Below are 23,084 nucleotides of genomic sequence, written 5' to 3'. Positions count from 1 at the left end.
TTGGGCTTGCTGCAAGAAGCGTAGGGGATTGTGGTCCAAGTAGATGGTGGTAGACCGAGCACCTTGCAGGTATGATTCAAAGTGCTGCAAGTTCAGGACGATGGAGAGTAGCTCCTTTTCGATAGTGCTGTAATTCTTCTGGTGTGGTTTTAACTTGTAGATGTAGTAGCTAACAGGTAGAACATCCTTGCCTCGTTGTTGCATCAGGACACCTCCGATGCTGGTACCACTGGCGTCGACATGGAGGATGACAGGCTTCGTGATATCTGGCGAGGCGAGAATAGGATTAGAACAGAGCAGGAATTTAAGTTGTTCAAAAGCAATGGTCTGCTGAATGGTCCAATTATACAGTTGCTTGGGGCTGGTTAAAGTGATCAATGGTGTCGCCACCGTACTAAAATTCTTCACAAACTTACGGTAGTAGGAGGCAAGACCAAGGAAGCGCAGGAGCTGCTTCCTGGTGGTAGGCTGTGGGTAATGCTGGATGGCTTGGGTATGTATGTTTAACGGAGCTATGCACTCCCTATCTCATGACAAAGATAACGCACTTTACCTATAGCAAAGGTGGACTTGCCCAAAATGGTGAGGCCGGCTGTCAGGAGCTTGGCAAACAATCGTTGCAGCTGGAGCAGATGTTCGTTCCAGGTGTTGGTTGCCACAACGATGTCATCCAAGTAGGCGTAGGTGTTATCTAAGCCCTGGATGACAGCTCGCTGGAAGGTGGCCGGGGCATTACATAGTCCAAATGGAAGGCATTCGTATCTGTAAAGGCCAAAAGGAGTGGTAAATGCAGATATTTCCTTAGCTCGCTCCGTCCAACATACTGGTAGTATCCCTTGAGTAAGTCTAACTTTGATAGATACCGAGCATTACCAATGGCGTCAAGGATGTCATCTATTCTAGGCAATGGATAAGCATCCTTGATAGTCACAAGATTCAATTTCCGGTAATCGGTACACAACCTCACTTTACCTTGCGGTTTCGGCACCAAGATGCAGGGTGAGGCCCAAGGGGACTCACAAGGGGTGGCCAGCCCATGATCCAGGAGGTACTGTACCTCAGCACGCATGACTTCCTTTTTGCTCGGGCTGATTCTGTAGAAAGGTTGACGAATCGGCCGAGTGTCAGGGAGTAGCTGGAGGTCGTGCTGAACCACATTACACTCCTGTGGATCATCGCTGAACAACTTCTGATGTTCCTTGAAGATTCTGATGAGAGGAGCACTATTACCGTCCTGCAAATAGGTATGAAGATCATTAAGGATTTCCGAGTTAGAAGGCACCGACTCTGTGTTAGTGCTTTCGGGAGGAGAAGCAGGGAAGGTCTCACTGTGGAGGTATGGACCTTTAAAGGTGGATAATGATACCAACACAGTAGGGGGAGTACCTTGGTACTGCTTCAGGAGGTTGACGTGGCACAACTGGGTCTTCTGCCGCCTATCTGGAGTCTCAAGAACGTAGTTGTGATTGTTTCTGCACTCCTTGATGTGGTATGGTCCTGAAAACTTATTTTGCAATGGAGAACCTGGGATAGGAAAATATGCCAACACGAAGTCTCCTGTTTTAAATTTCCTTAGTTTGCTGAGTTGGTCAAAATTAGTCTTCATCCTCTCCTGAGCTTTCAATAGATTGTCATTAGAAAATTTACGTACTCTCTCTAGAATGTGTTTTAAGTTTTGAAGAAGCTGGGGCACATTCTGAGGGTCACTGAAGGTGGCATTACGTAGAGAGTCTTTGGAAGCTTTGAGAGGAGTACGGCACTTACGTCCATAGAGCATCTCATAAGGAGATACTCCTAGAGACTCATTGGGGAGACTTCTGAAAATGCACATAATGAGGTCAAGTTGTTTATCCAAGTCCTGCGAGGTTTCATTGCAAAATTTCTTTTGGAGTGCTTTAATAGTCTGATGACTACGTTCAAGAGAACCCTGTGAAGCAGGATGATAGGGGCTGGACAGTACTTGTGTGATGTTGAACTCTTCCAGTGTCTTCTTGAAGAGATCACTGGTGAAGTTGGTGCCACAGTCACTTTGAACCTCTCTTAGAAATCCATACTAGGTGAAGATCTTCAATAGCTGTTTCACCACAGTAGCAGCCGTAATGTTCTTTACTGGAACTGCTATGGGGAATCTGGTGGTAGGACACAAGATAGTTAGTATATAGGCGTTGCCAGAACTGGTCCGGGGTAAAGAACCAACACAGTCTATGATGAGTTTGTGGAAAGGTTCCGCAGGCACCTGGATAGGAGTCAATGGGGCCTGGGGAATAGAGATGTTAGGTTTACCTGCCATCTGACATGTATGACACTGTTGCACATAACTTTTGACGTCCTATAACCATACCTGGCCAGTAGTAGTCTTGTCTGATTCCGTGGTAGGTTTTGTTAAAACCATAGTGAGAGAGCTCCGTGGGCCGGGTGTAGAATGTCGGGCCGTAGGCTGGTGGGAACCACTAATTGTTCGACATTTCCCCAATCGTCGTTCTCCTTCAGCTTACTGGGTCTGTACCTGCGGTAGAGCAACTGATTCTCTAGGAAGAAGCCAGGGATACTGTCAGGTTGTCTCAGCCTGGAAGAATAATGGTGTTAATGATTGATCTTCCCTCTGTAACTTACGGAACTCCAAACTAGTAAGATTCGGTGGTAGATTCTGAGGGTCTTGAGGGACAGCGGTAGCGGTAGCTGTAGAGTCAGCTGGTTGTGGGCGTGCAGCTTGTGCACGGGTGGTCACCAAAACCAGAGGAGAAACTTTATCACTTTCTTGAACCTCTGCTGGAACATATTCAAAGATGGGATTGTCCACTACAGAGTTACATATCTGGGGTTTGTCCATGATGATCAGGTTGGACGGTTGCAGGTCTTCTGCCAAGTCGTTGCCCAGGAGAAGTTACACTCCAGACATGGGAAAAGGCTTTTCCCTGATGGCGACTTAGACTTCAACGGTCACAAAAGGACAATCCAGGTGGACTCTGGCGAGTGGATACGGAGTGGTAGCAGTGAGGTCAGTGATAAGGACGGTTTTCCCGGTGTAGGTGATGTTAGGCACAGCTGATTTCAATATTATGGCCTGAAGAGCCGCTGTATCCCTCAAGATCTTCAATTTGAAACGTCCCTCCGAATCTGTACCGTTGGCAGAGACAGTTCCAGGATACAGGTGTTTGCTGAAGAGAGAAAGATCATTAAAAGGAACACCAACATTCATCACAGGCTTACCGGACTTAGGAGGAGTCGGTTTGGGTTTAGGAGTTTCATTTCCTTTGTATTGGGCCTTCCCACATCTATCTATGGTATGCCCATAGAGTTTGCAATACTTACAATACAATTGAGAGCTTTCTTGATCTGTACTTACTGTATCATAACTATACCAAGACGACTTACTGGGAGGTGGTGATGGTGTAAGCCGGTGGATGAGGCTGTAGGTGTCAGCTGACTTCGCACATTTGATGTAGTCGGTTTCTTCTTTATCTGCTAAATATAAACGGACGGAAGGGGGAATACGTCTCAAGAATTCCTCAACTAGCATGAGGTTGACGAGTTCTGAAAATGTAGAGACATGTGCTGCTTCCAGCCATTTCATGAAATATCTATTCATGGTATTGGCAAATTCTAGAAAGGTGGTGGTACTTGCCTTTAGATAGTCACGGAATTTTCGTCTGTAGCTTTCGGTGGAGAGAAGGTAGGCGTCCAAAACTGCTTGCTTCAGGGTCTGGTAGTCATTCTCAGACGCTAAGGTACTGAGAGTAACCGCAGCTCTACCTGTGAGATGCACTCTGAGAAGGGTAGACCATTGATCTGCAGGCCAGCTAAGTTTTTTAGCTAGTGTCTCAAAAGTGGTGAAAAAGACATCAATCTCTGTCTCAACGAATGTTGGCATTAACTTACTTGCATGGAAGACATTGAAACTTACAGGAAGATTAGCTGTAGCTTGTTGGCACTGAGTGTGGTGTGCAGCTTCCAACGCTAGTTCTTGTCGCCGGTATTCGAGAGCACTATCAGCTTGCTGTTTACTGTACTCCCGTTGGATTTTCAGGTCACGTTTTCTTGCTTCAAGCTGTTCTCGCTCACGCTCATGGAGTAGCGAAGCCTCTCGTTCTTTGAGGGCCATCTCTCGTTCTATTTATTCTTTCTTTATGGCAGCCCCTCTTGTTCTTCTTTCCTGATTGCAGCCTCTCTTTCTTGCTCTTCTTTCCTTAGTGTGGCCTCTCATTCCCTCATTTGGAGAGCTTCTTTTTGTTGCTCTCGCTTGAACTTTGCAAGTTCGAGCTTGAGTTTATATAGTTGCCAGAGCATGTTTATCTGCAATAGAATAATTTTCGTGAGTTTCAGAGTCAATCTTCCCTTCATCTAAGAGGTGATCCATTATTAAATTGTGCAAATCATTTTTGTTGGCTCCAGGGGGAGCATCTAGTTGATACTCGTGTGCAAGAGTTTGTAATTCGGTCCTCTTGGTACGACTTGAGTTCCCTATTTCACCTGCTGGATCGTTACGAAAAGCTTGGAGACGAAACATGGTGAAAAACAGCAAATAAATGTACAACGAATACTTGTGATACGGTAAGTGTCAGTAACAGGATAACGTGGCAACTGGTAACTATCCTGTGGAATTTAATATTTAACAATTAATTTTAATTTTAGTATCGAAAATGATTAGTCAATCAAAAGCGCAGGAAATCTTGTACCCGGTACTCAATGTAATAGAATAAGGTCAAGAAAATCCTACTAAATAAATGAAACTGAGATTCTAAAACAAATGAAACATTTAATTGTTCCAAAAGTGAATAAGGTAGTCCAAGAATGTAGGCATACCTTGCCGAGTCTCTATAGGACAGAAGCAAGGGTTTTTTCCACTAAATGAAATATGGTACTTACAGAATTAACGAACTTTGTGCTCTGAAAAAAGAAAGCTAATTCCCTACCTAAGTAAATATCATCATCTCTGACCGACGTGTAGGGGTGCGAGTGTCAACTGGTGACGAGAATTGCTGCTGAGGTCCCAACTCAGTATCGTAGTCTTTGCTAGAGGAACTATGGCCCTCTTTATCCTCCTTCGGTCGGATTGCAGATGATAGGGTGCTTTGACCGGAAGACAAACCAAAGTACCAGGGTACCCAAAATGATGATCTGTCTGAGGTTGAGAAATATCCTAGGGACAACAGGTGGAAAACTAATAACACGGAGGGAGGAGTAATAACACGGAGGGAGGGATGACCAATTAAGAGAATGACTGAGGCCTCCAGTCACCACGTAATCCAAAGTTATCCAACACTCACAATATGCTTCTCACGGAATGCACAATACACACAGCACCATATAAATATTAAAAGTATTATTAATGAAAATATTGAAAAGCAACTGTATCAAAGCCAAGTACGCTTACCACAAATTGATGTTCTGGTACTAGTACCCGAGTGAACCTCACAGGACAGGCCCCCATTAAATGTGACGGGAAAGTATAGGAGTGTAGATGTTCGGCAGTCCTCCAATGGCTGGTGTTAATGCCTAGTCACACTTACAAAAAAAAAAAAGATAAACTGCTTGCCTATTTGTCTGTGGTAAAGTAAGGGAAGACACGCAAAACACACAGTATGAACAATGAAACTTTAATATAGAAAACAAATTATAAACAAAGACAATCCCTTGGCTATGTATAGTGCAAACAAACAAGTCAAAAAATTATAACATAAATGAAGATTAGAGATGAAGTTACTCTACAATAATATAAATGCACAGTGAAAAATAATCAGGTGCTGAGAATATGGCGCTAGCTGAGAAACATCTACCTGATACACAGCGTATATCAGTTAGTTGTTCACTGCTTGAGAGCACAAGGATATTCTGACTTAAATGGCCGGTTCAAGCCCAGACATCGACTCAGGTAGAGGGCGCTGAGGTGCAGAAGTGCAGGTGTGCAGTTGGCGAATCACCAATCAGGGGCAGGCAGGCTGGGAAGGGTAGTTGGCTGGTTGATGACGAGCCAGCGTGGAGGGAGTGTGGATTAGGGGGTGAGTCTTGGGTACGTTTGCTTCCTGGTCAAAACGTTTTGTGCTACTGGTAGATGTATCTTGAAGGTAGCATCTTATTGTTGTATAATATACGTAACTTGATGTAGAGAAGAGCAGGCTCAATCTCTCTTGAAAAAGATTATCGTCACAACAGTATCAAAGGCCTTTCTCTTGTCAATGTAGAGTCCAATTGAGAACTTATTTTTGTCAGGGGCTGTAAAGATTATTTCAAGCAGCCTAATAATTGCATCATCGGTACTCTTCTTGGGAGCAGACCCTCCTCCCTTTCCGGTCCATTGTTGCTGTGAGGGGGGCTTGGTGGGCGGCTGCCAGTGTGTGATGCTCCATCGGACAATCCTCTGTCCTTTTGTAGCCTTTACACTCCTGCTGCTGTCTTCTCGAATATGCCGAATAACATTCCCTTTTCCTTTTCCCAGACTGTCATGTCTCCTGTGATCCTCCTTCCAATCTTTCTCCTCCATCTCTTAGCTCTCTGCACCACCTGTCTTTGTGGGCTAAGGTCCATCACTCTCCCAGCAGTCATTGTGTTGTTTGCTCTCATTCTTCACCTGTTCAGACACTCGAGTCTGTTGCCCAGTACGATGTTGCTGGGATGCCTGTCTCTCCGAGTCAGAAGCAAAAGCCTGGCTCATCTCCTTTGGTATAAATGGTGGTTTGTACTATGGGGGATCTAGTATTAAATGGATGTAGGGGCAGTAGTTAGATTTAAGAGTTATCAAGTATGGGAGATTTAAAAGACCCGGCCCCCAACAAACATACAAGAGTAAACTTATCGTGGCTTATACTGCAATTGTCAGCCTAGAGGTAGATCATAGATCTCCTACACAGGAAGAATGTATACTCCTTTAAAACTAACTTACTTATTTATTAACCCCTTAACAACCCCCATATACATTCACACCAATAACAATAATACTAATTACTTTACCACACTATCTTACGTTAAAAGCCTTGGTCCACATAAGCAGGATACAAGGTTTACACTGAGAACAAGCTAGGGTAAAGTACAACTAGTGAAGAACCTGAAGCTGGGGCAGCTTAGGGTAATGAGACCACGTGGTACCCTAACACAACACAACACTAGGGGGTACCCAAAACACTGGCAAATACTACCCCAGGTCTACACCAATCTTACAATACCAGAGTAGGCACAATTAACATTCTATACTTAACTTAGACACTAGACATGGAAATAGGTAAGGGAGAGTATAAGGCAGAAGGGGGAGAGGCGCCGAGCCACACAGTCCAGATGTTTACACTTCGAACGCCAGAAGAGAAGACCGTATCCAGCAACCAGATCAGGGCTCCCGAGTTGTGTGGTACCGGGGAGAGCCTAATTGTCCGTGCAGCTATACACATTACAATCTTCACCTATGTACCATATTGTTTACTTTACTCAGTCTAGGGAAAGTTAATAATTACTACGTTATACTTAATCCCCAACAAGCTGAAGAGTCTTAATGCTTTGTGAGCAATCAAGATTCGTCTTACGTATGGCAAGGAAGATACAAACATCAACACCTAGCCATGCATCTCACTAATATAACGTAGCTTATTTCGCTCAATTTGACCCCTGGTTTCCACTTGAGGAACCCAGGGTCGTAACACTCCTCCCCCCCCTTCAGATAAAAAAAATATGACTACTAGAATAGTAGTCATATTTTTTTGTAAGAGTATGCAGAGAATAAAAAATGATAATCTATGACATAAAAGAAAAATCAATCAAAACAACAATTTCTCTGCAAGAAAAGTACATAGGAATTCTCTGAAAGAAAAAACACATACACAAAAAAAAAGAAAAAAAAACAGGGAAGTAAATAAATTGGACACGGAATATTTTATGTCACAGGAGAACCTACCAAAAAAAATAACTAAAGCATGACAGTTGGTAAATGGCTTTCTGTGGCCCAGATGAATGTTACTCAGGCAACCGGGACAGAGCGTCGCCTATCGTGTTGAGCCGGCCCGGTAGGTGGATAATGGAAAGATTGAAGTCCTGTAGCTACAATGCCCACCTGAGGATGCGTTTATTCTTCCCCTTCATTTAATCCATGAAGACTAGTGGGTTATGGTCCGTGTACACTTCCACTATATTACCTGTGAGGTAAACTTCGAACTTTTTACTTGTTAACACTAGCGCCAATGCCTCTTTTTCTACCACTGAATAATTGCATTGCGCCTTGTCAAATTTCACAGAGTAATAATATACTGGGTGTTCAACTTGATCATCCCCAGTTTGCAACAACACTGCACCCGCACCCGAGTCAGACGCTTCAACATGAATTTTAAATGGTCAGTCGAACCTTGGACTAGCGAGCACTGGGGTGGAAGCTAAGATCAATTTCAAATTTTTAAATGCCTCTGCACAGTCTGATGACCACTTAAATTTAATGGCCTTCTGCAACAAGTCTTTGAGAGGAGTGGCAACACTGGAAAAGTTCTGATAAAAGCGTCGAGAGTACACACACATACCGATAAAACGTTGAATGTCCTTTTTAGACTGAAGCACGGGATACTCCAGAATGGCACTGATTTTATCTTGCCGAGGTAACTCTCCTCCCCATCCGGCCCGTTGGCGCCGTGAGGGGGGGCTTAGTGGACGGCTGCTGGAGTGTGATGCTCCGTGGGACAGTCCTCTGTCCTTTGGTGGCCTTGCACTCCTGCTGTCTTCTCTAATTGTGCCGGATCGCTTTTCCTTTTCCTTATGTTTCGTTTTTCTCCCCCCTCTTCTCCTATCTGCTTGTCGTTTCCTGCCGACCTTTTGCTTGTTTTGGATTATTTCTTTGTACTTCTTCTATTTTGACGCCCGGGTGCTTGAGGAGGCATACTCTTGCACCCGTAGAACTGTAGTACCCAACGTCTCGAGCGAGGGGAACCTTTTATTGTCAAACCCCCTTTCGTCACTGAACCCGATCTCGACGGACTGACGGTTCTTAAGGTGGCGTTTGTGGGGCGTATACTCACGACGCACCCCTAGGGGGCCCCGGCATGATCGGCGATAGCTTTCTGTTGGGTGTCCTGCCGCTAATTGTGGCTCCATGGTGGGCATGGGGGCACATTCGTGGATGAATTTATCACTTTTCGTCTCTGTCGTTGAATGTTTCCGTTGTACCCTCTCAGGCTCGTGGGGTGGGCGACCAAGCCCCCGAGTCGGGATGTATTGGAAGACCAGGCTCTGTAGCTCCCGCTGCGTTGGGCCCCGACCTTGCTCCTCCTTTGACCATCCTGACTTCTTCCCCCAGCTCCCCTCCCTCCTCTGTGGTTGGGTCGAGCCTCCAGCCCCTGGTGGTGACCACTTCGTCCCCTGGTGCAGCTAAAGTCTCTCGTTGTGACTACTGCGCCTTTTGACCCCTCTCTCTCTAGGGGTTCTCAACGCCGTTCGTTCCCCAGCCGCACTCGCTCGATTCCTTCCCGTGCTGATGCGTATCAGGCCTTGTTTGGTCCTGCTTCATGGGCCAAATACTTTGATCTCCTCCCTCATGAATCTGCGCCTCCTGACGATATCTCCCTCCATCGGCATCTTGTAGATTCCGTGGATGCGTCTGTTACTTTCAACCCCACTCGTCTCGGTACACGTGTCGTTGCTGCTCCTTCTCAGGATGCAGCTTCCCGCTTGGCTGCCTTATCTTGCCTTGGCGAGATCCCTGTTCGGGCCTCCAAGAACGTTCAGATGAATGCCAGTGTTGGCACTATTCTCCTCCCACCCCATGTTGCAACCGGTGTTCGGAATCTGCAGGATTGCCACGATGATATTCGGCATATCCTTGATGCCCAAGGCCATTCTGTCCTCCAGGTTGACTCGTTTACTCGTCCCCCTCGTGGTCGTCGCCGTCAACCCCTTCGCGTTGTGAAGATCACCTTTGATGGTAGGACCCTTCCATCCTCTGTCATTCTTGCTGGTGCTAGGTGCTCTGTCCAGGAGTATATTCCTTTTCCTCGACTTTGTAACAAGTGCTGGAGGTTTGGGCTTGGTGCCCTACGCTGCTCTGGGACTGTCTCTCTCTGTCCTTTGTGTGGGAATGAAGGTCACTCTAAGTCGGAGTGCACTTCTCCCCAAGCTCGCTGCCTCAACTGCGGTGAGGCCCATCCTACCTTCTCCCGTGCCTGTGTCCATTACAAGCTTGAGGCAGCCGTCCTCAACCTGAAGCACCGGGAGCGTTTATCATTTCCTGAGGCGAGGCGCCAGGTTCGCCGGCTCCCGCCTTATACTAACATCTCTTATGCTCGCGTGTTGCGCTCTTCCTCTCCTCGTCCTTCGCCCCTTCCTCAGACTCACAACCGTTTCCGGGCCTTGGACCCTGATACGCCCACTGCCCCCTCTTCTGTCCCTTTGTGTTCTGTCCCGATGGGTCCCCCTCCTGGTCCTCTGTCTGGGGTTTCCCATCTTTCTACCCGGTCTGTCATGTCTCCTGTGTCTTCTTCCTCGTCTCCCTCTGTTCCTCCTTCCCATCCTTCCTCTCCGTCTCTTAACTCTCCCCGCCGCCTGTCGGTGCGGGATGATGTCCATCGCTCTCCAAACGGCCGTCATGTGTGCTCTCGTTCAGCTTCTCCTGTTGAGACGCTAGAATCCGTTGGCCAGTACGTGGTTGCTGGGACACCTGTCTCTTTACGTCAGAAGCGTAAACCTGGCTCCTCTCCTTCCTCCTCCCCGGCGGGTAAGAAGGTTTCGCTTTCTTCCTCGGCCTCTACTTCTGCCTCTCTCGCTCCTTCCCCTCCCATTTCGGTGGTTGTGCCCCCCTGTTCCTGCTATGGAGGTTTCTTTAGCCCCCGCTTCCCTCTCAGTTGCTGCCCTTGCTGAGGTACGCTCCCCTCTTTCTATCCCTCCTCTTCCTGCTGCTGTCCTTGCCTGCTCCTCTCCCTCCTCCTCCTCTTCCTCCTCCTCCTCCTCCTACTCCGGACCCCGCCCACCCACCTCTGATCTGTTCTCCCGTTTCCTTCCCTCCGTCTTTGCTCAGTTTACCCATGCCCCCTAACCATGACTTTGCTGACCCTGATCCCGACCCTGATATTCTTTAACGTGCTCTGTTGCTCTTTCGCCTTTGTTTCTTCTTTGTTCTCTGTTTTTGTCCTTTCTCTCCTCGTCGTTGTCCATTCTTCAATGGAACGTTCGAGGTTATTACGCCAATTTCCTCGATCTCCAACTTCTGATTTCGCGGTTTTCGCCCCTTTGTGTCTGTCTCCAGGAGCCGATGCTTGGTGCTCGTCCTGGTCGTTTTCGTGGCTATTCCTTTCTCTCCCTCCCCCCCCAGCTGTTGCTGGGGCTTCTAATTCTTCTGCTCTCTTGATTCGTGCTGATGTTCCCTTTGTTCCTTTACTTTTTCCTTCGCCTCTCCATTGTTCTGCTGCTCGTATCTTTGTGGGGAAATGGTACAAAGTTTGTTCCATTTATCTCCCCCAGAGTGTCCCGCTCTCTCTTCCTGATTTGAAACATCTCCTAGACTCCTTGCCGGAGCCTGTGCTCCTGCTGGGTGACTTCAATTGTCGTCATTCTCTTTGGGGTGACGTTCGGACGAATACCCGGGGTCGCCTTCTTGAGCCGTTTCTCCTCTTCTTCCCTGTCTCTTCTGAATTCTGGTGAGCCCACTCATTTGGACTCTCGGACTCGCACCCTTTCTTGTCTTGATCTTTCTCTCTGCTCTTCTTCTCTTTACTTAGATTTCACGTGGCAGGTTCTTGATGACCTCCATGGAAGTGATCATTTCCCCACCCTTGTTTCCTTTTTCTCTTTTCGCCCTTCCTTCTCTTTCCCTAGGTGGCAGTTTGCTAAGGCGGACTGGACCCTATTTACCCTCAGTGTTGCTCTCTCTGACCTCTCCCTTCTGCCTCTCTCTCGCGCTCTCCTCTTTTTTCATGACACTGTCTTCAACGCTGCCCTCCGCTCTATTCCTCGCTCTTCCTCTCGGGGTCCACGGAAGTGCGTTCCCTGGTGGAATGCGAACTGTGCTCGGGCTGTCCGCTGTAAGCGTGCAGCCTGGAAGAGGCACCGCCGTAGGCAGACGACCGATTCTTTTCTTTTCTTTCAGAAAGCGAGTGCGGTGGCCCGTAGGGCCATCCGTACAGCTAAATGTGAATGTTGGGCATCTTATGTCTCAACAATTACGTCCGAAACCCCTCTGACCCAGATCTGGAAGCGTATCCGCAAGATAGCGGGTAAGTTCGTTCCCGATGTTTCACCGGTCCTTCACCTCCATGATACTCTTGTGGCGGACCCGTTGCAGGTCGCTTCCGAACTGGGTTCCCACTTTTCTTCTGTTAGCTCTGGTCTTCATCTTCCCCAATCTTTCCTTCTTCGTAAACCTGTCCTTGAGTCTCGTCCTTTAGATTTCTGCACTCATCTTCAGCTTCCCTATAATGATCCCTTCTCTCTCTCTGAACTTCGTTCTGCCCTAGCCCTCTGCGGTTCTACGGCAGCGGGCTCCGATGGTATTCATTATGAGATGCTTCGCCATCTCCCTCCGTGCACGTCTCAGTATTTACTGAGTCTGTATAATCGGATCTGGGAGTCGTCGTCAGTCCCTGAGGACTGGCTCGATGCCGTTGTCCTCCCTGTTCGCAAACCGAGGTCTCTGGGTACTTCCCCTAAGGACTTTCGCCCTATTGCTCTCACAAGTTGTGTCTGCAAACTCTTTGAACGTATGGTTAACGTTCGTCTGATGTGGTTCCTGGAACACCATCACCTCCTCTCCCCTTCTCAATTTGGTTTCCGCAAGTGCCGCAGCACGACAGATGTCCTGGTGAACTTGGAGGTCTATATTCGTACTGCTTTTGCTGCGAAGACCTCCGATGTTGCCGTCCTTTTTGACCTGGAAAAGGCTTACGACACCACTTGGCGATATCATATTCTATCTCAACTTCATTCTTTTGGCCTTCGGGGTCATCTCCCTCTCTTTCTCCGCAGCTTCCTCTCTCGTCGTTCCTTTCGGGTGCGCCTTGGTACCGCTCTCTCTGCCTCTTTTCAGCAATACGAAGGTGTGCCCCAGGGTAGTGTTCTGAGCACTACTCTTTTTCTGGTTGCCCTCAATGGTCTTCTTTCCTCTCTTCCTTCTGGTGTCTTCTCCGCTCTCTATGTCGATGATCTTACCCTTTGCTGTCAGGGTGATGATTCGCCTCTCCTTCAGCGCCGGCTTCAACTTGCAATTGATGCCGTGTCATCTTGGGACACGGATCATGGCTTCAAGTTCTCTACTTCTAAGATTTGTGCCATGACTTTTACGCGGAAACGGGTCGTTCTTCGTCCCTCTTTGTCACTTTATGGTCATCCCCTTGAATACAAAGATTCCGCAAAGCTTTTGGGGTTATTTCTTGACACTCGTTTGTCTTGGTCTCCCCATATCTCTTACCTCCGTGTTGAGGGCTCTAAGGCCCTTACCCTCCTTCGGGTTTTGTCCCATACTTCTTGGGGGGCAGATAGGCGCACTCCCCTTGCTTTACATTCCTCTCTCGTCCTGTCTAAGCTCGATTATGGTTGCCCTGCTTACTCGTCTGCTTCTCCTTCTACTCTTCGCCGTCTTGATGCTTTGCACCATACTGGGTTGCGCCTCAGTTCTGGTGCCTTTCGTTCGACTCCCATCCTTAGCTTGTATGTTGACACTGGCTTCCTGTCTCTCCAGGACCGCCGTGATCGCTACTGTCTTCGCTATCTTGCAACATCCTTCCTCTCGCCTCTGTCATGCTTTAACTTTTACCCCTCCTGTGGTTCCTGTTCCTCTTCACCACCTCCCTCTTTCTGTCCGGTTATCTCGCCTACAGGATTCTCTTTCCGTTCGTATTTCTGATGTTTCTCCTCGTGTTGTTCCTTCTTTGCCCCCGTGGAGAGTCCCTCTTCCGCGGTTTTGTACATCCTTGACCCGTATCACTAAAGCTTTTACCCCTCCTACGGTTCTAAAACGCCTTTTCCTCGAGCACTTTTCTTCTCACTCCCACTCCGTTTCTGTCTTCACCGATGGGTCTAAGTCTGCGGATGGTGTTGGCTACTCTGTTGTTTTTCCTGATCGCACTTATATGTGTCGCTTACCTCCGGAGATTAGCATCTTTACAGAGGAGCTTTATGCTATTCTCTATGCTCTTCGTCTCCTGCTTTCTCGTTGTCAGTCTTCCTTTGTAGTTGTTGTTGACTCTCGTAGTGCCCTCATGGCTCTCAGGTCCTTTAATCTGGTTCATCCAGTAGTTGTCGAGATCCAGCATTGGCTGATTCTTGTTCACAGTAAATTTAAGTCGGTTGAGTTTTGTTGGGTTTCCAGCCATATTGGTGTGTCTTTAAATGAGCGTGCGGATGCTGCCGCCAAGGAAGCTGTCCGATCTTGTCCCATCTCTCGTAAAGGTATTCCATATTCCGACTTTTACCCGGTTATTCCATCCTCCGTCCTTACCCGTTGGCAGGCTTCTTGGTCGTCTGTTACTGGTAACAAACTACCTACTCTTAAACTACCTACTCTTAAATGTTGTGTTTCCTCGTGGCTGCCCTCCTACCACCGTAACCGGCGTTGGGAAACGGCTCTGGCGAGGTTGCGTATTGGCCATACTCGCTTAACCCATGGTCACTTGATGGAGCACCGCCCTGCTCCTTATTGTCCTAGTTGCATTGTCCCTCTTACGGTCGTGCATGTCCTTCTTGAATGTCCTGACTTCCAGGACGAGCGTGTGTCTTGCTTTCCGACCACCCCTCGCGGTCACCTGTCCCTCAATAGAATTCTTGGTGACTCGGATACTTTTGATATCGTTCGCCTTATGCGTTTTTGTTCCCGTATTGGCATCCTTGGTGATATTTAACGCCCTCTGATTATTCTGCACATTTGATGGTGCTACATAGCCTTCCCGGTTTGGTGCCTTCTTTTGATAATTACTTACTTACTTACTAAAGAACGAAACTAGACAACAGCTTAGTTATGTGGAGAAAATAGTAGTATGGGTCCGAGTAGTTTCGTCACGAAACTTGTTGGATCAGGATATCCAGAACACGTGATTGAGGTGGATGCTTATCTCCAGTCTTGCCATTAGGACACATGCTGAAATGGTTAGATTGTAAAATTTGCCTAAATGTATATGATCTTACTCACATTTCTAAATAAAAATGTGGAAGCGGTTTGAACTAAAACTCACTTGTTGATTTTGAATAGCCATGCGGCTTGAAGACAAACATCCATCTAGTTACCTATCGTGATCACTCAAAAAAACAATGGTTTTAGTACACCTGCTGCTTCTAGGATGACGTAATTCCGGGTCGATAAAATTTGCACGCTTCTAGACACTGATTTCTCTACGAGCATAATGGTTGCTTCTCCTTCCTCTCTCGTCCACGCATGCGCAGTAATAGTGTTTTGGGATGGAGAAATAAACTCCTATAATTCAGGTCAACTTTGCGAGATAATAAGGACAAGGTTTATAATAAATGGGTTAATATCACTAAAATTCTCGTCATATAACAATTGATATGAAACGAAGTTCATGTAGACGACAAGGTTGTAGGAGAAATTCTTTTCTCCGTGATTTTCGTTGATAAGTTTCTCTGTATATAGTGATCTCAGCGAATAATGCTAAATCACTCGATCTATGATAAATATTAACAGCTAATACTTCTTATGGAAGAATGCTGATATGGAGAGAGAATTTAGCATGATTCTTTGAAATGTAGATGTTTTTCCTTTCAGTCGGGCATATAACTTCGCCACGGAAAGTAGGAATTTTTGGCGTGGTTATTACGCAGTAGGGAACGTATTAAAATTATTACTCTACTGATTAGTAGTGTTAATGAAATATAATGGTTAGAACAACGGTTATCTATCGAAGTACTAAAAGTGAGAAATAAGTTTTGGATATTTCCAGGAATACCAATATAAGTAGATTGATGGTGACATCCTTCATTGGGGCTTGTAAATTGGTATTCCACGTTTGGTTTTTGAAGAGGGTTCAACTATTTATTGAAGCTGTTCATGAGTATTAAATTAGAAGTCCATTTTGTTTGGTGTAAATAATGAAGTCCAATTTTTTGGTTCGAGCTGTTGGTTTTACTCAATTTGAAATAAAAAAAAATAAAAATCAGACTTTCAACCCAAGACACAGCGACAAACATACATATACAACCAAACATTCTCTCTGGTAAATATATAGATGTTATCAATTTCAAAACTTTTAAAAAATCATTTAGAAGTAAAGCCATCATATACTAGTGAGTGAGTTAGTGAGTGTGGGGCCAAGTAAGAAAGTGTGGACCATCTGGCAGGTGCATGGCGGAGGCGGCGACGGGCCTGCAGCAACAGGTACCGGAGGACCACTGTGACTCCTGGCTCCAGCCTCCCACCCACCAGACCTGTCACATCTCCTGTCCCGGAGACTGTGTCCTCTCCTCCTGGTCCCCCTGGTCACCCTGCCCTCAGGTACGTCCCCCTGGTCACCCTGCCCTCAGGTGCGTCCCCCTGATCACCCTGCCCTAAGGTACGTCCCCCTGGTCACCCTGCCCTCAGGTACGTCCCCCTGGTCACCCTGCCCTCAGGTACGTCCCCCTGGTCACCCTGCCCTCAGGTACGTCCCCCTGGTCACCCTGCCCTCAGGTACGTCCCCCTGGTCACCCTGCCCTCAGGTACGTCCCCCTGGTCACCCTGCCCTCAGGTACGTCCCCCTGGTCACCCTGCCCTCAGGTGCGTCCCCCTGATCACCCTGCCCTAAGGTGCGTCCCCCTGATCACCCTGCCCTCAGGTGCGTCCCCCTGGTCACCCTGCCCTCAGGTACATCCCCCTGGTCACCCTGCCCTCAGGTGCGTCCCCCTGATCACCCTGCCCTCAGGTACATTCCCCTGGTCACCCTGCCCTCAGGTACAACCCCCTGGTCACCCTGCCCTCAGGTGCGTCCCCCTGGTCACCCTGCCTTCAGGTGCGTCCCCCTGGTCACCCTGCCTTCAGGTGCGTCCCCCTGGTCACCCTGCCTTCAGGTGCGTCCCCCTGGTCACCCTGCCTTCAGGTACGTCCCCCTGGTCACCCTGCCCTCAGGTGCGTCCCCCTGATCACCCTGCCCTCAGGTGCGTCCCCCTGGTCACCCTGCCCTCAGGTGCGTCCCCCTGGTCACCCTGCCTTCAGGTGCGTCCCCCTGGTCACCCTGCCCTCAGGTACGTCTCCCTGGTCACCCGGCCCTCGGGTACGTCTCGCTGGTCACCCTGCCCTCGGGTACGTCTCCCTGGTCACCCTGCCTTCAGGTGCGTCCCCCTGATCACCCTGCCCTCAGGTGCGTCCCCCTGGTCACCCTGCCTTCAGGTACGTCCCCCTGGTCACCCTGCTCTCAGGTACGTCCCCCTGGTCACCCTGCTCTCGGGTACGTCTCCCTGGTCACCCTGCCCTCGGGTACGTCTCGCTGGTCACCCTGCCCTCAGGTACGTCTCCCTGGTCACCCTGCCCTCAGGTATGTCTCCCTGGTCACCCTGCCCTCAGGTACGTCTCCCTGGTCACCCTGCTATCAGGTACGTCTCCCTGGTCACCCTGCCCTCAGGTACGTCTCCCTGGTCACCCTGCCCTCAGGTACGTCTCCCTGGTCACCCTGCCCTCAGGTACGTCTCCCTGGTCACCCTGCCCTCAGGTACGTCTCCCTGGTCACCCTGCCCTCGGGTACGTCTCCCTGGTCACCCTGCCCTCGGGTACGTCTCCCTGGTCACCCTGCCCTCGGGTACGTCTCCCTGGTCACCCTGCCCTCGGGTACGTCTCCCTGGTCACCCTGCCCTCGGGTACGTCTCCCTGGTCACCCTGCCCTCGGGTACGTCTCCCTGGTCACCCTGCCCTCGGGTACGTCTCCCTGGTCACCCTGCACCCGGGTACGTCTCCCTGGTCACCCTGCCCTCGGGTACGTCTCCCTGGTCACCCTGCCCTCGGGTACGTCTCCCTGGTGACCCTGCCCTCGGGTACGTCTCCCTGGTGACCCTGCCCTCGGGTACGTCTCCCTGGTCACCCTGCCCTCGGGTACGTCTCCCTGGTCACCCTGCCCTCAGGTATATATCCCTGGTCACCCTGCCCTCAGGTATGTCTCCCTGGTCACCCTGCCCTCAGGTACGTCTCCCTGGTCACCCTGCCCTCAGGTACGTCTCCCTGGTCACCCTGTCCTCGGGTACGTCTCCCTGCCCTCAGGTACGTCTCCCTGGTCACCCTGCCCTCAGGTACGTCTCCCTGTCTTCGGGTACGTCACCCTGCCCTCAGGTACGTCCCACATGGTCACCCTGCCCATAATTCTCTCTCACACACACACATTATGCATGCATTAGGAATGCATTAGGCAGTGATGTGGTGGAGGCAATCTCTGTACACAGTTTCAAATGTAGATATCGTAGAGCCCAGTAGGCTCAGGAATCTGTACTTCAGTTGATTGACAGTTGAGAGGCAGGACCAAAGAGCCAGAGCACAACTCCCGCAAGCACGACTAGGTGAGTACAACTAGGTGAGTACACACACAGCTCTGTTCTATGTAAAAGTTAATATAATATAAAATTCGATAAATTATTTTTGCTCTGTGACCAGTTGACACATGCTAGAGGTGGGCATGCAGAACACTGTAGGAGACTCGTCAAATTGCACACGAGTGATGGTGTTTCAGGGCTGCCCGGAGGGAAGCCGACGCAGCAGGAGTCGGGAGGTGGTGCGTCGCCCTGTGGGGAGTCTGGTCACATGCCCGCCCCTGACGGAGCAGGAAGCATGCATCAAGGGAGCGTCGTGCTGGAGCTACACCTGGCTAGTGGGAGACTGGACGTCCTGTGTGCCACTGGGACACTCCTCCTGCGGTGAAGGTGTCCGCAATAGACCAGTAACCTGTGTTAGGTCTGGGGGCCTCCCCGTGCCTGAGTGGTGAGTCTTCTCCTCTCTTCCTACATGGCTCCTCGCATCAAATATTGCCTAAACAAAATATATAATGATATTTTCTTTATCTTTGAACAATGGGATATTATTGTATAGATGTATTCATATGTATTCATGTATACTTCAAGTCATCTTGAGCTTCATCTTGTAAAGGAAGCCTCCATTACTGATGTTACACAGTGACGTTTGTCACTTAGTTCTGGCCTTAGGGGACGTTCTTTATGGAAACTAAGTTGTTCAATGTTAACCATTATTTTTTCACTAGTTGTATATGAAAAGGGCTACAATTGTTCTAAGTTTCAGTACTGTAGCCTAAATAATAAGGGAGATTTTTTATTTTTTTATTTTTTCAACTAATTTTACACATTTTCAAGTGTAAATGAACAAACATACCTTTCAGATATAATCATTCTATGCCACTTTTCTGACACATTAGCATATAAGAAAGGATCTCTAGGATTGGATTTTCCTAAACGTCTTTAGTTTTCCTAATACAAATAGTCAAAGTTCCCCTCAAAATTATACATATATATCATGTTTATTGCTATTTATAAAATCCATAAATGAACTCAGGAAAAAACGCTTGCATAAGATTTTAGAGGCATACACTTTACATACAAGGTGTAAGTTTTATGTAAATTGAATAAAAAATAAAAAAGTTATTTGAATGTTTGTTACTTGAAAATACGAAAATAATAAAGTCTAAGGTGTTGCCATCTGTGGCTGAGGTTGACATCAACCAATTTCCTCCAAAATTGGCACCCTTACTGATAGGCATACGTGCAGTCAGGTGTATAAGTTTCATGCAAATCGCCTTATAAACAAGAGAGATATAAAATTAAAAAAAATTAAAAAATTGTCTTTTTTTAACTCAATTTTGATTTTATTAAAATAAATTACAATTTGTTTTTAATATATGCTATTGTGATAGCCGAGAGTCATAGACATGATTTCAGTTGACATTTTTGTTTGATAATCGTTTTTGACCATTTTGGAAAATTTTTGACACATTATTCAATATTTTTTTCTCCCTTCCTATTTATGGTACGATGCTGAGACTTGGACCAGATGAAATCCTTTTCATATACAACTTTAAAAGGGGGGTATTAATTTCCAAATTTGCCCAAAAATGAAATAAATGAAAACTCTTTCGATTTCAATCAAACTTTTTTGACAAGTTGTATATGAAAAGGATTTCATCAGGTCTAAGTCTCAGCATCGTAGCATAAATAGGAAGGGAGAAAAAAAAATATTGAATTATATTCAATATTTTATATTGAAGGCACAAGGATATTCTGACTTCAATGGCAAGCCCAGACATCGACTCAGGTAGAGAGCACTGAGGTGCAGAAGTGCAGGTGTGCAGTCGGCGAGTCACCAATCAGGAGCAGGCAGGCTGGGAATGGTAGTTGGCTGGATGATGACGAGCCGGCGTGGAGGGTGTGGGAAGTAGGGGGTGAGTCTTGGGTACGTTTGCCTCCTGATCAAAACGTTTTGTGCTACTGGTAGACCTATCTTGAAGGTAGCATCTTATTGTTGTATACTATACATAACTTGATGTAGAGAAGAGCTGGCTCAATCTCTCTTGAAAGAGATTATCATCACAATATATATATATATATATATATATATATATATATATATATAGTGTGTGTGTGTGAAAAAGCTTGAATGGTCCCCAGGACTATATGCAACTGAAAACTCACACCCCAGACGTGACTCGAAACCATACTGCCAGGAGCAATGCAACTGGTATGTACAGGATGCCTTAATCCGCTTGACCATCACGACCAGACAAAAGGAAGTGATAGCTGAAGCTATTTGAACCACTTCCCCGCCGGCACTCGGATGGTAATCTTGGGCAAAGCATTTTATCAAATCACTTCATTCTTTAGGTCACACGTGAGGAACACAAATGTGAACAAGCCTGAATGGTCCCCAGGACTACATGCAACTGAAAACTCACACCCCAGAAGTGACTCGAAACCATACTGCCAGGAGCAACACAACTGGTATGTACAGGTTGCCTTAATCCGCTTGACCATCACGACCGGACAAAAGGAAGTGATAGCCAAAGCTATTTGAACCACTTCCTCGCCGGCACTCGGATGGTAATCTTGGGCATAGTATTTTATTAAATCACCTCATTCTTTCGGGCACACATGAGGAACACAAATGTGATAGGCGGACAAAAGGAAGTGATAGGCGAAGCTATTTGAACCACTTCCCACCAGTTGCGTTGCTCCTGGCAGAGAGAGCGAGAGTGAGGAGAGCGAGAGTGAGGAGAGCGAGAGTGAGAGGAGCAAGAGTGAGGGGAGCGAGAGTGAGAGAATGAGGGGAGAGAGCGAGAGAGTGAGGGGAGAGAGCGAGAGAGTGAGGGGAGAGAGCGAGAGAGTGAGGGGAGAGAGCGAGAGAGTGAGGGGAGAGAGCGAGAGAGTGAGGGGAGAGAGCGAGAGAGTGAGGGGAGAGAGCAAGAGAGTGAGGGGAGAGAGAGTGTGAGGGGAGAGAGAGAGTGAGGAGAGAGAGAGAGAGAGAGTGAGGAGAGAGAGAGAGTGAGGAGAAAGAGTGAGGAGAGAGAGTGAGAGAGTGAGGGGAGAGAGCGAGAGAGTGAGGGGGAGAGAGCGAAAGAGTGAGGGGGAGAGAGCGAGAGAGTGAGGGGGAGAGAGCGAGAGAGTGAGGGGGAGAGAGCGAGAGAGTGAGGGGAGAGAGCGAGAGAGTGAGGGGAGAGAGAGAGTGAGGGGAGAGAGTGAGGCGAGAGAGTGAGGAGAGCGAGTGAGGAGAGAGAGAGAGAGTGAGGCGAGAGAGTGAGGCGAGAGAGTGAGGAGAGCGAGTGAGGAGAGAGAGAGTGAGGAGAGAGTGAGTGAGGAGAGAGTGAGTGAGGAGAGAGTGAGTGAGGAGAGAGTGAGTGAGGAGAGAGTGAGTGAGGAGAGAGTGAGTGAGGAGAGAGTGAGTGAGGAGAGAGTGAGTGAGGAGAGAGTGAGTGAGGAGAGAGTGAGTGAGGAGAGAGTGAGTGAGGAGAGAGTGAGTGAGGAGAGAGTGAGTGAGGAGAGAGTGAGTGAGGAGAGAGTGAGTGAGGAGAGAGTGAGTGAGTGAGGAGAGAGTGAGTGAGTGAGGAGAGAGTGAGTGAGTGAGGAGAGAGTGAGTGAGTGAGGAGAGAGTGAGTGAGTGAGGAGAGAGTGAGTGAGTGAGGAGAGAGTGAGTGAGTGAGGAGAGAGTGAGTGAGTGAGGAGAGAGTGAGTGAGTGAGGAGAGAGTGAGTGAGTTTGGAGAGAGTGAGTGAGTGAGGAGAGAGTGAGTGAGTGAGGAGAGAGTGAGTGAGTGAGGAGAGAGTGAGTGAGTGAGGAGAGAGTGAGTGAGTGAGGAGAGAGTGAGTGAGGAGAGAGTGAGTGAGTGAGGAGAGAGTGAGTGAGTGAGGAGAGAGTGAGTGAGGAGAGAGTGAGTGAGTGAGGAGAGAGTGAGTGAGTGAGGAGAGAGTGAGTGAGTGAGTGAGGAGAGAGAGAGTGAGGAGAGAGAGTGATGAGAGAGTGAGAGTGAGAAGAGAGTGAGAGTGAGAAGAGTGAGAGTGAGAAGAGAGAGAGAGTGAGGAGAGAGAGAGTGTGAGGAGAGAGAGAGAGAGAGTGAGGAGATAGTGAGGAGAGAGTGAGGATAGAGAGAAAAAGAGAGAGAGAGAAAGAGAGAGATACAGCGAGTGAGGAGAGGAGAGAGAGAGAGCGAGTGAGGAGTGAGAGAGAGAGAGTAGAGAGATAGTAAGGAGATAGTGTGAGGAGAGAGAGAGAGTGAGGAGAGAGTGAGGAGTGAGGAGAGAGAAGAGAGAGAGAGGAGTGAGGAGAGAGAGGAGAGAGAAGAGAAAGAGGAGAGAGAGGAGAGAGAGGGAGGAGGGAGAGAGTGAGGAGAGAGAGAGGAGAGAGAGAGAGTGAGGAGAGAGAGAGAGAGAGTGAGGAGAGAGAGAGAGAGAGTGAGGAGAGAGAGAGAGTGAGGAGAGAGAGAGTGATGAGAAAGAGTGAGGAGAGAGATAGTAAGGAGAGATAGTGTGAGGAGAGAGAGTGTGAGGAGAGAGTGAGGAGGGGGTGAGGAGAGAGTGAGGAGAGAGTGAGGAGAGAGTGAGGAGAGAGTGAGGAGAGAGTGAGGAGAGAGTGAGGAGAGAGTGAGGAGACAGTGGAGAGAGTGAAGAGAGAATGAAGAGAGAGTGAAGAGAGAATATGAAGAGCGAGAGAAAATGTGGAGAGAGAGAGAGAACG

General features: G+C 48.1%; 1 protein-coding gene across 1 annotated transcript in view; it reads left to right on the top strand.

Annotated features, from left to right (window-relative positions):
* LOC123767801 (thrombospondin type-1 domain-containing protein 7B) overlaps positions 1 to 23,084 on the top strand; it is a 1,125,288-nt gene that overhangs the window by 1,014,441 nt on the left and 87,763 nt on the right. The window contains exons 17-18 of the mRNA XM_069310712.1: positions 16,240 to 16,393; positions 18,588 to 18,835. Of these exons, the coding sequence (XP_069166813.1) occupies positions 16,240 to 16,393; positions 18,588 to 18,835 (402 nt within the window). The remainder of the gene's footprint in view (positions 1 to 16,239; positions 16,394 to 18,587; positions 18,836 to 23,084) is intronic.

The sequence above is a fragment of the Procambarus clarkii genome, chromosome 67, assembly GCF_040958095.1.
Source record: "Procambarus clarkii isolate CNS0578487 chromosome 67, FALCON_Pclarkii_2.0, whole genome shotgun sequence".
NCBI classification, from domain to species: Eukaryota; Metazoa; Arthropoda; class Malacostraca; order Decapoda; family Cambaridae; genus Procambarus; species Procambarus clarkii.
Note: the sequence above shows the minus strand (reverse complement) of the source record. Positions and strands in the feature narration are given on the sequence as shown.